Genomic DNA, 12622 nt, shown 5'->3' with positions numbered 1-12622 from the left:
ATAGATCATTTTCATCATCTGAAGTGTTTACGATATTTCCTTGTGGATTGAAGTTTTTAGCTAAACTATCCTTCTTTAAGTGACTATTTTTTCCACAGTTGCAACACTTTAAATTTTTCTTACTTTTCAACTTTGATTTATCATGGTTGTAATTGTTATTTTGGTTATGTTTTGTTGATCTCCCTCTTATCGCTGTCAACACCTCTGCTTGTTGCAAATTTGCTCGTCTTTCTTCTTTGCTCTTGCGCCAATTTTCTTCTTGTAGAACAACAACTGCAACGTCATCGAAGACAATATTGGTGATATTACTGTTTGTCAAGATGATGATGAGTTGATCATATGAATCAGATAGAATTTGAAGTAGAAGTTCAGCACGTTCTTGTTCTCTTATTGTACAACTTAAGGATGTAAGCCGAGAAAATAAAGTGTTCAACATGTTTAAGTGTTATGTTACTGAAGTAGATTTTGATATCTGAAGAGTGTACAATTTCCTCTTAAGGAAAATTTTATAGTGCCACGATGTGGCCTCGCACAATTTGGTAAGATGATCCCAAATCTCCTTGGCGGACTTCTCCTCCTCGATGCTTGACAATAATTTATCTGTTAATGCTAGATGAAGGTTTGTCATAGCATCTTTGTCAATCTCGTTCCATTTGTTGTCATCTGTGAAATTTGTCTGCCTTTCACTAATAACAATTAGACAACTATTTTTCCTCAACATAGCCTTCATCTCCAATTTTTCACAATGAAAATTTCTTCCGTAAAACTTTTCAATATCGAATTTCGTTGTCATAGCTTTTATCACAGATAGTTTCCACTATTTCACCATCGTGAATAGTTCCCTGTAACCTTCAAAGAATGACTAATACTTTTTATTTTCTTATGTTGGAGGATCCATCTTTTGGTGGCAACCACAAAGACAAAAAAATAGATATCACACTCAAATTAGGCTCTGATACCAATTATTACGGAATACGATTGTTGGATAGAGTAAAATCGCAATTGATAATTTGAGAAAATAACAATGAAGAAAAATGAGACATAAATTTTACGTGAAAAACTCTTAAATAATATAGGGTAAAACTACAGACAAAGGTAGAAGAAATTCACTATGAGAAAATAAGAATTACAACTTCTTTCTATATAACAAGAAAAAAAACAATGACAATTCTCTCTTTAAAAAATGAGAAAACTCTTAAGAAAACTCTTTAATTTCTATAGTAATGGAAGAAAATTGGAATGATTTGGGATAGTTTTGAAAGGCAAAGAGCTAAGCTCTTTATAGTTAAAACTTAGGGACTAATCTTGTAAATTTTCTAAAGCTTAGAGATTAAATGAATAATTTTTCCAAGAACATTTTTCAACCAAATAAGCTGTGTTTTTTGAAAAAAAAAATTCTGCAGCAATTCGGTGCATTAATGCACAGAAATTACGTTTTTGACTTTCAACAGTTATGCCTCATGAAATTGGGTAGTGTTGCAGAACTGTGCAGATGCAGCAATACAAATCAAGATATATATTGTGAAAGTTGAGTTGTTAACGAGTTCATGATGTTTTGTTTTTTATGTCTTCATGAATTTTAATTGGAGGCTAAAAAGACATACTTGATCCTATAATACGAATCAAGGAGACTTGGTGGTGATTGCCTATCGACCTACTTGAGGTAACTAGTAGATTTTGCTGAATGTATGACAGGATTATTGCCTTATATTTAGGGTGGCAGCTTACACTTCAGAAACAAGGGAGGCTATGGTTTTTTTATTTATAATCACTCCTGGGAGTATACAAATTTAAGGAAACTTATCTACCATTTGAACAGTGAGAGTGGTTTTCTTGAAAACCATTTACAAACACCATCAATTATTGTTTAATAAAAATGCTCAATGTATGTTGACCCTTACAAATATTGAGTCATCTGGTTGGTGGTTATTGTAATGTTTTATTCTATGGCTTCATATTTTGGCTTGCAACAACTGTCTGCGAAATTCTTGATGGATTTCTGCCATTAGCATTATAGTTGCTGAAAGTTCTCCTAGTAGTTCTAATAACTTGTACTGATGGAAGAGTTGTGGCTTATAGTATTGCTATTTCATAGAAAAACGAATGATACAGCAAGAAAATTTAGATTAAAAGTCATTTGGTGGTACAGTTGTATTATCAAGGAGACTCTGTGGGGGTTGTCTTGTAAACCTTTTCTGCGATGATTTTTAAGATGTTCAAAGTTTTCTTTGACCTTGAAGGGCTGATATGATCGTTTTTATGGATCGCGATGTACACGATCACTTGGATTATTTTCATTTTTCATTATGTTGAGAAATTTCCTGCATAGAACGATTCTTGTTTTATGAGTGCTACAAGACCATTATTGGAGATTTTATCTAATTCATAGCCGAAGTTTGAGATGACTAGTATGGATATATACTTACCTTTCTTTTTTCTATTAGTTCTTGTTAACTCTGTAAAAAGAGTATATTTCTTGTTTCTTTATTTGGGTATTTGTGTGGCATCACTGCCCTTTAGTTGCATTTATTTATTGCATATACATTTATAAAGTTTCTATTTAAGCTTTATCGAAATATCAAAATATGATGTCACTGTGGAAATTGTTCTTCTTTTGATGTTGTGTGTAGTAATCTGTTGTGTTGCCATGGCGGTAAAAGGAAATCTGAAGTCAAAGTTACTAAGGCAAGTCAAAGGGATGAAGAAAAGATCTGGCAATTGTGTGTATTAGCCTGCCAATTGTCTTTTCCATCCAACTATCAGCCAACTACACCTTTTCACTCCTCTGATCAAGTTTAATAGATCAAAATCAAATCAAGGATGTGTCTATTTAAGGCACCACAAAGGTAGATCGACTCGGCTACATTTCTTCTTCCAATCTTCATCTTTGGCCTGCTGTTTCCATCCTAGCCCTAGGATACCAGTCCTGTCAATTGCCCAAGCTTTTCGAAGAGGCTTCAAGGAACACGCTAAGGGGGTCTCTTGATTCATGTCCTTCGCTTATACAGATTTTCTTCTATGAAAATCGATAGTGTAAACGTCGATGTTTTCACTGAAACTGTGAACTCATTTTATTTGGCTTGGATTTATTTGAGATTTGGTTTTGTGAATTTTATGAACGCTTGATATATTTGATTATCTACTACTAGTTTTATCCAAATCGTTGTGCACTAAGGATTTAGGAAACTCCTAAAATTAAGTCTTAAATCCATTTGCTTGCTTAATATTGGAAGAATTAGGGTAGAGAGATCTATGGAAAAGGGATTTTTCAAACTAAAATGTAGTAAACTCTAATTCACCTCAGGAATAATAAGGGAGAGTTTCATTCGATGAGAAGACTAGTCCTTAGTCAATGATAATATTTCTAAGTTCACGCATGTATGTATTATCTCTGGCATATTGATGAGCGATTTATTTTGTTGTTATTTTGTCGTTAATTACTCCTTGATGTCTGTTTGATATTGTTGATTTAGGTTGTTTTGATTCATTTTATATGTAGGACTTCAATTTCCAGAAAACTGTTTTTATAGAGCAAATTTTGTATTTTTTTTATTTCCTGGAATCAATGTTGGTTTAGTGGGCATGATAATGTTAGATGTGACAGTTTCTAAAAGGTCCAGACAGCAGCTTCTAGAAGGCGATCCATTTAACATTCTAGAAGGAAGGGCAAATGACTACGAATTCATTTGAATTTGGGAATTATCATTTGTTTATCTATAGAATTTTATTATTTGAATATTTTTAGGATTTTATCCCTAGTTATTTTTAATTTTGCTTTTAGGCTTTTAGAAAGATATAAATACCCTCACATGGTAAAGCTTGAAACATACTCCGAATTAGCTTTGTTCTTTGTCTTTCGCTTTTTACAAAGTTTTCTTCTTTTCTCTTTCGTTTTACTTTTTAAGTTTTTTATTTTACTTTCTTTAAAAATGTTAAATATGATTTCTATCATGCTTAGCTAATTTTTCAATAAGTCAAGGGCTTAAGTGATGATTCAATTCTAATAGTGAGAATTGAAAAACACTTAATATCTTTGGATATTATTCTCAATTTTCTGAAAACTTGGTTTGGCAATCGGTCTCACCTTTAAAATCAAAACACTTTCATTTTAAAAGTGCACGTTGGCTTGGATGTTGTTATGATTTAAATTTGGGAGGAATGATCGGCTTGTAGCATGTTCGACTTTCTGTGAACACACTTAGCAGCGATCCGCTAAGGGAAATTGAGATCAGATTCAATTTTCATTAAGAAAACATGATATGAGTCGAGCTTTTCCAACACTTAAACTAGATTGGAGCTAGTGACGATAGTCATCGTTAGTCCAAATAAGGACTGAATCCCAAAGATTGACTTTGGATTGTTGGTTTACCGGAGAAAAAAGTAAGTTACAAAGGTTGGGTCTTGTAGATTGTAACCGACATATATCCAGTGTAAAATCCTCTTCGATGATCAATTGGAATTGAGGCAAAGCGAGGCCTAAGGATGTTTTGTTAAATTGATTTTTTTCTCAAATTTTACTTTCTTTAGTTCCTCTAAATCTATTTTCAATTTTGCTTTTATCATTTTAAATTTATTTTCTACTTAATTAAAATTCCTCCGTTTTTTTATTACCAAGTCAAAATCAGAACCTTTCAACATCAACGATTATTTAGTCCTTGCGGATCGACCCTTCGTCTCTTTACTATGCTATCTAATTATCTATTTTGAGATTAAGGATAATTTATTTGACAATATACGACGTTTGTCACATATTGTCATTATATCTTGTTAGGCATAGTAGAATTACATGTTATAATACTTCGTCGGACATTTAAATTTTAAGAATTGATTTGATATTTTATAAAATTGCAAAATCTTAATTCGCAATAAATCAGACCTACTATTCTCTGTTGTCGTTGACTTTTACTTATCGTGGCATATTTATTTCAGTTTACTATTCATCATTTCATACTATAAATATCTCACTATTTTGTATTTTCCTATTTTCGGTGCAAATACTTGAAGTGTAATTTCACCCATTCTTGTGGAAACGATCTATTCATTACTTATTAACGTGTATACTTGTACACTTTCACAAACACGCTACGATGCCCATACAACATACAATGTCTGATTTGCAATGTGTTATACTTTCTTTTGGTAAACTTGGTAATTAACCATGAGCATAACTCGGATAATTACCTCTATCAATCTATTTGGTTCTTCTAGTTATTTTCCACCATTATGTGAACCTGTAATGTTTATGCTAAACTTCCAGCACCAGATAAGTTCTTTATTTTTCGCATCTCAATGTTTTCATACTTCCAAGAAAGTTCAAATACGAATTTTGGATTATATGGTTTGTCCTAATTACGTAGGTTGTTATGTACTTAATACTATAATTCTGGTAAGAACTCGAGAACCTCTTAGCCTAGAGTGAGGAGGGTGAAAACCAATGGAAAGAAAGCCGAAAACTCATATTTTAAGCATATTATTCATTATATAAAAGACGTTGATAATAAACATAACACATTTCTCTTAGTGTTTGAAAAATGTGTTGAATTCATTGATCAATTTGATAATTGAATTTTCCTTAAATATGACTTATTTATTTGAATATTATGAATTAAAAAGATGTTATGTGGATCTTTTAAATTTTGAATATTAATAGGACAATGTTATGTTATTTAAGGATTTATATTCAATTAAAATTTGAATATGTTTTTATGAATTTATATTTGATATGAATATGGTATCATAGTTTTGAAATGACTGTATTTCTTATGAGAATCTCCTATAAATATTGTGCTAACCTTCTAGGTTAAGCTTAAGTTTCAGAAGCTTTTACAATTCAATAACGTGAAACAACTCAGAAAAGTTTCTCTCCTTTAGTTTTTCGGATGTAGGTAAAGGCAAGAGTATAGTTCTTGGTCTCTACAATTGTGCTATCGTAGTTGATTATCAAGTTGTTGTATCCTGAGAGACAAACGACCAACGATCTTGATCACCAAAGGAGTGGGCGAAAATCTTTCTGAACGAAATTGTGTAGTTCTCGATCGATGAATCTATCAGATAGAGTATATCTTTTGATACTAAAATTTACTATTTTTAATAAGTTTAATTTCATTTGTTTTATAACTTTAGTTGTGATTATGATCTTGGATTGTTATAATTCTAATAATCCTAAGACAGAGTAAACTCGTTTTAATCTTTAATTTTATAATGATATTTGAATATTATTATCATTATTTTTTCTATTTCATTCTCGCATTAACGATTTTTCTAAAAATCATAAGAAAAATTATTCTTATTTTTTCCGAGATGATATATATTCTTTTGAGTTTAGTCTTTGTTGTGTATAAGGAAAGCGCCACAAATTCGGCAAAACGAATATTAGGCTAAAATCAAGAGAAATTTATACAAAAAATAAGTTTCTCATCAATTATAAATTATGAATTCCAACAAATGATTTTGTATTTAATTTTTAATATGAGACTTAGTTCCATTAATTTCTATGTAGAGATTCTAATAATTGTATTCCAAAACTTTTTTGCTTGTTCCAAAAAATTAGGGTAGCGTGATAAGACAACTAGTATACCAAAGTCATTGATAACACACATTGATCTTTGTGGTTGCGTACTTTACGTGCACACCTTGACTTTTGATGATTCAAGTTTTAATCGACATAAAGAAGTTGATGATCAAGAAATAAATTAGGTAAGCAATTTTTTTAATATTTCCTTTTATTTTATATTATTCGAAAATCGTTCTTCTATCTTTCTTTAATTTGAGAAGGTTCATATATCTTGGTAAAAATGAGATGGCAAATAAATTTGCTTTCAGCATTTATCATGTCGTTTCAACAGATTTGCTTAATCTCAAAGTGGACAAATCTGTTTAACATAAATTGTCGTTGAAGTAACATCAGTTAATAATTTTGTTTCAGAATTTTGATTTTGTCATATAACAAAATCGAAAATAAACGAGAATTAATTTTCTATTTATTAGAATTTTTGGTTTTGTGTTTAAAATCAATCGAAGTTTTAACAAAATTTATTTGATTACTATTTATAATAGAAATCATTTAAAAGTAACAACTTTGTTATTGATTTGTTTCAAAACTTTAGTTTCTAACTAAATTTTGTTGATAGAATAAATCAGAATTTATTTTCGAATTATTATTGGAATTATTATTAGTTTTAATTTCGTGTGTTAAACAAAATCATGATTTTCAGTGGCCAAGACTCACAATGATAAACTTGTAAAATTTTTGTGGATAGAATTTCAAGACATGAAAACAAAAAATATTGTTATATTTGGCCAAATAGAATTGAATCAAATATCAAATAATCCTCTCTTTTTTTATTAGAGAAGATAAGGTAAATGTTTTTACCACATTCATTGTTGTTGAAGTTTGGGAGTATTCTAACTTCCTATACTGAAACTACATCATGAATGGATTCTTGGATACATTGTATAAAGTGTATAATATCCATAAAATTGACAAAGAATTATGGATGACATTAGACCATAAATACGAAACGGAAAATATTGGCACTAAGGAAATTTTAGCGACCAAATTCTTAAAATTTGTAATAGTGACACAAACGAGAGAGAATAAATATTTTATTACCTCCATTGATGATAGAAAAAATATTGTTATGTTTATTTGCTAAAAGAGAATAAGCAAAGTTATAGAGAAATTTATTCTCTATAAACAATAAATTGAAAACCAACTTAATAAAAAAATTAAGATGGTAAGAAATGATTATGGTGGTGAATACGTTGAACCATTTGATGAATATTATTCATAAAATAATATCATTCACAAAGTAACACCGTTATACTCTCCTCAATCAAATGGAGTAATCGAACAAAAAATCGGACTCTAAAAAATAATAATGCAACGCTTGGAAGTTCTAGGTTGTCACAAAACATGTGGGAAGAGAAGAAATTGTTCTGTCAACTAATTATCTTTTAAACAAGTTTCCTAAAAAAAATGATAAGACACCATACGAGTTATGAAAAAGTCGAAAGCATTTGTACAAACACTTGAAAATGTGGGGGGTGTCTTGCGAAGGTAATGACCATATTACCAAAGCAAATGAAAGGTCCTAAACGATGAATTATATTTTTTTGCATCCTTCTGTCTTAGAAGGATACACCAATGCTAATTTAATATTTGATATTCAAGATACTAAAGATACGAGTGGATATGTATTCACTTTGAGAGGATGTGTCGTATCATGGAAATCCTCAAGAAAAAGGTTATAATGAGATCCACTAGGAAATATGAGTTTGTAGCTTTAAACATTTCTAAAGAATAAGTTGAATGACTTTAGAATTTCTTAAAGGATATTCTTGAATGACTGAAACTTGTTCCCCCAATATGCATATACTATGACTAGCATAGAATTTAATGTATAATGGTAAGTTGAGACATATGCGTCATCAACATAATACCGTTAGACAATTGATCTCAAATGAAGTTATCTTTATTGATTTTGCAAGATCAAAAAATTACATTGCAGATCCGCTAACTAATGGGTTAAATCGAGATCAAGTTGAGAAAACATCTAAAGGAATGTGACTAAAGCTCATAGAATTTAAATGCATTATGTAAAGTAAAACCCTACCTAGTTGACTGGAGATCCCATAATCTAATTCAAAAGGACAACTTAATTGCATAAATCGGGTATGGTCACTGTGGAGGTTTTTCATCCCAAGCCTGTTCCTATGATATAAATAGTGATTAAAGTGGTATAGGCTAAGCAAAGCTTTTAATCATAGTTGTGTGCTTCGATGAGTCGAGCAACATAAGTCACCTATGTGAGAGTGAAGCGGGTCCGCTTCAAGGAGAATATTAGGCATAGTTCTTTCAAACTCTTGTAGAATCAGACGATGTCCACAATTTTAAGGACATACCCCTGAGAACTAAAATTCTTATCATTGAGGTAGTTATGTGAAGTATGTCAACATTTACACAAATGACATAACAATTCAAGGAAATCATGTCTACTGGTTAGCGAGTAAAGTAAATATACTATCATAAGGGAATGTTTAAAGGAGGATAGCAACCCATCCTATGCAACTATCAATCGTAGAGTCTATCATCACATCGAGTCAAAATGTTTTGATAAAATCATCAATTTCATTCATGTGGGGGATTGTTAGAAAAATATGTTGAATTCATTGATTTTTTTTTTATTAATTTGGGGGTAAGTATCAAGCATTATATGATCATAGATAGTTCTCAACATTGAACACTCACACCCCTGTCATTCATGGTACTCGAACCCAGAACCGCAAGGAATAAAAACAATTCCTTTACCACCGAGGTCGCCTGGTTCGTGAAACTTGATAAATTTGATAATTGAATTTTCCTACATATCTATTTGAATATTTTAAATTAAAATGATATTATGTGAATTCTTTAAAATTCAAATATTAATAAGATAATATTACGTTATTTAAGTTTTTATATTCAATTAAAATATGAACATGTTATTATAAATTTATATTTAATTGAAATATGAATATATTATTTATAAATATATATTTGACTAAATACAAATATATTATTTATGAATTTATGTTCAATTAAAATATGAATATATTATTACAAATTTATATTCGATTAGAATACCACATTGTAATTTTGGAATGATTGATTTTTCTTTGAGAATCTCCTATAAATATTGTGATAACCTTCTAGGTTAAACACAAGTTTAAGAAGCTTTCACAGTTTAATAATGTGAAACAACTTTGAAAAAAAAATCTCTTTTAGTTTTTCGGTGATAGATAAATGAAAGAGTATATTTCGTGATCTCTACAATTGTGCTACTATAGCTGATTATCTACTTGTTGTATCCTGAGAGACAAACGACCGATAATCTCGAGCACTAAAGAAGTGGCCGAAAATATGTCTTATGGAAACTATGTAACAACAGACCTCGACTTGTTTCCTATCGATTACTCTATCAGATACAATATTTCTTTCTATACTAATTTTTATTATTTTTTAATAAAGTTTAATTTTATTTATTTTATTGTCTCAGGTATGATTGTGGTCCCAGATTATTATACTTCTAACAATCCTATGACAGAATAAACTCGTTTTAATCTTTAATTTTGTACCGATATTTGAACATTATTATCATTATGTTTTTATTTTATTCTTGGATTAACGATTTTTCTAACCTCTAGTGTAACCAAAAGTGAGAAGAGGTGAAAAGAAATGTATTATATAAGCGATATGGAAACGATCATTATTAGACAAGATAGAATATGTGGAACTAAATTGAAGGAATAATTTACCTTGACTTGGGAATCGGGATTCAGTAATTGATGATGTTCTTCTTTAGCCTCGTTGTAGCGTTCAATAACAGATTTCATGCTAATTAAAAAAAAATCCAACATCAGTATGTGTAATTTATATAACAAGGTCGCATAAAATATTATAAACGTGAGAAAATAACCTCAGTGACCAAAAATCCCAGATAATATACGATTTTGACCAACTTTTTTTGGATTTGCGAAAATGACCAACAAAATCGCAATGCGATCTCTAATTCGCATTGCGATCTCCACTATCGCAAATTCGCGTTGCATTTCGCGTTGCGATTTTCCATTTCGCGTTGCGATAGTTGAAAATCGCGTTGCGATAGTTGAAAATCGCGTTGCGATTTTTCATTTCGCGTTGCGATAGTCTACAGTTGTCATTGCGATTTTCCAAATTCGTTGCAATTTTCCAAATTCGTTGCGATAGTCTACACTGATGTTATTTTCTCTTTATTTTATTTTGTTGTGTAGAGGAGTTAGTAGTTTAGAATCTTTACATGCAGTCCGACTTATCTTATCTAAGTAAAGATAAGGATGTGTTTTAGTCATAGTAAATCTATAGATACTCAAACTATAAACAGATTATTTTGTATACAATTTATCATCAGAAAATAAGAGAATAAATCAAAATTCTCTTTTCCAAAATACCTACTTTCTACTTGCTATCAATCGTTTAGGTTTTGTCGATCCACAAAAACCTAGAAAATGAATACCTCTACAAACTCTGAAGTCGGTTCACAATCTGATCAAAATTCATCCCAAACTATCTTAACTGACAACTTTGGATAGATGACAGCAATAACTGGTCAAACAATGGTCGTTGCAATAAATGAAGATAGTCTTTCTTTTGCATATACTTCTGCCAATAATAATCTCATCACTTGGATGATCGATTCTGGGGCTTCTGACTGTATGACAGATGATATAAGCCTATTTTGAAGTTTCACAGTGCTTCATCAAATATATATTAGCAAATTATCTAGTGACTTAAGATGTTCTACTAAATTCTACTCAAATTTCTATTAATTACTTCTAGATGTAGGACTCAGAGAAGGTGATTAGTAGTGTTAGGTTGTGTGGTCGACTCTATTTACTTCGAGACCAAATACTTCCAAAAAGACAAATTCAATCAAGTTGTACTTTTCAATCTCTTTCCATATTCAGTCCTACAACAAATGAAATAATATTATGGAACTTCGGGTTATGACACTCCGATTTCGTGTATCTTGAAAGGTTATTTCCGCATTTAGTTCTTAATAGAAGTGTCAAATCGTTTACATATGGCATCTGCCAATTTACCAAGCATACCAGAACCTCCTAGCCTCCATCCAAATATGAACCATTTCATCCTTTTTCCTTATAGCGACATTTGGATCCCTTCTAAGATTAAAAAAAAATAGTAAAGGGTCTGGATATTTATTTCCTTCATTGATGATCACTCTCGAACCACTTGGATGTTGGTTTTTTAGAAAATTTTGAATCCCACATTGTTTTGTATAAGGAGGAGGAGAAATTCTTTTGTTATAAATAGAGCCCTCATCCTCCTTAGTTTATCATCCCACAAATATAAGTCTTCTTCTATATTAAAGGCTATTTGTACTCTTTCTCTCTCTTTGTAATATTTCCTCTATTAGTGAAATATTATTTTAGTAGTGTTTTCGAGGACGTAGGCATAATTTTGGCCTAACCTCGTTAAATTTTGGTGTTCACTTTTATGTCTATTTAATAGCTATTGTCGGGTATAGTTGTTGTTAATTATTGTCCTATTAAAATTACTTGTCTTGGTAGTTCTGTCTAAGGAGAGTGGGTTTTAAGAGGGACTATTGTGACCCCTCCACTCTTTCCTGGGAATCTACCTTGGGGTGATTTTTAGTACAATCGTTTTCACACTAGTCACCTAGATAATAGTTTTCAATGTGAATTTGTTATTATTGGTGGAAATTAACCCGAATTCCACAACAATTGGCATCAGAGCTCTTGGTTTATTTTAGTATGCTCTGTGGTTGCGGCTTAGGCTGATCTTCCACATCAGAAAAAAATTTCCTTGGGCTAATTGACATTCCGCATTGACAGCTATTAAATAGAATTTGTAGCAGAAATAACAGACGGCACAAAACCATCTACATCGTCGTCAACAACTTCTTCATCTTCAATTTTGGCAAGAAATGCTGTGATAAATGTTAGATTTGCAGTGGATATTTTTTATGGCACCGGTCATTTCGGCATGTGGCAAAGTGAGGTTTAGATGCCCTATTTTAGTAGGGTCTAGACATTGCTATTGAAGGAGAGAAACCAAATGATG

The 12622-nt window shown here is 31.0% G+C and overlaps 1 protein-coding gene across 1 annotated transcript in view; it reads right to left on the bottom strand.

Annotated features, from left to right (window-relative positions):
- Positions 1 to 12622, bottom strand: part of LOC120121848 (MADS-box transcription factor 23-like) — a 42784-nt gene that overhangs the window by 7796 nt on the left and 22366 nt on the right. Inside the window, exon 3 of the mRNA XM_039141146.1 lies at positions 10297 to 10375. Coding sequence (XP_038997077.1) covers positions 10297 to 10375 — 79 coding nt within the window. The remainder of the gene's footprint in view (positions 1 to 10296; positions 10376 to 12622) is intronic.

This window comes from Hibiscus syriacus, unplaced genomic scaffold, assembly GCF_006381635.1.
Source record: "Hibiscus syriacus cultivar Baekdansim isolate YM2019G1 unplaced genomic scaffold, ASM638163v2 tig00110383_pilon, whole genome shotgun sequence".
NCBI classification, from domain to species: domain Eukaryota; kingdom Viridiplantae; phylum Streptophyta; class Magnoliopsida; order Malvales; family Malvaceae; genus Hibiscus; species Hibiscus syriacus.
This window is presented reverse-complemented; position numbering and strand designations above follow the sequence as displayed.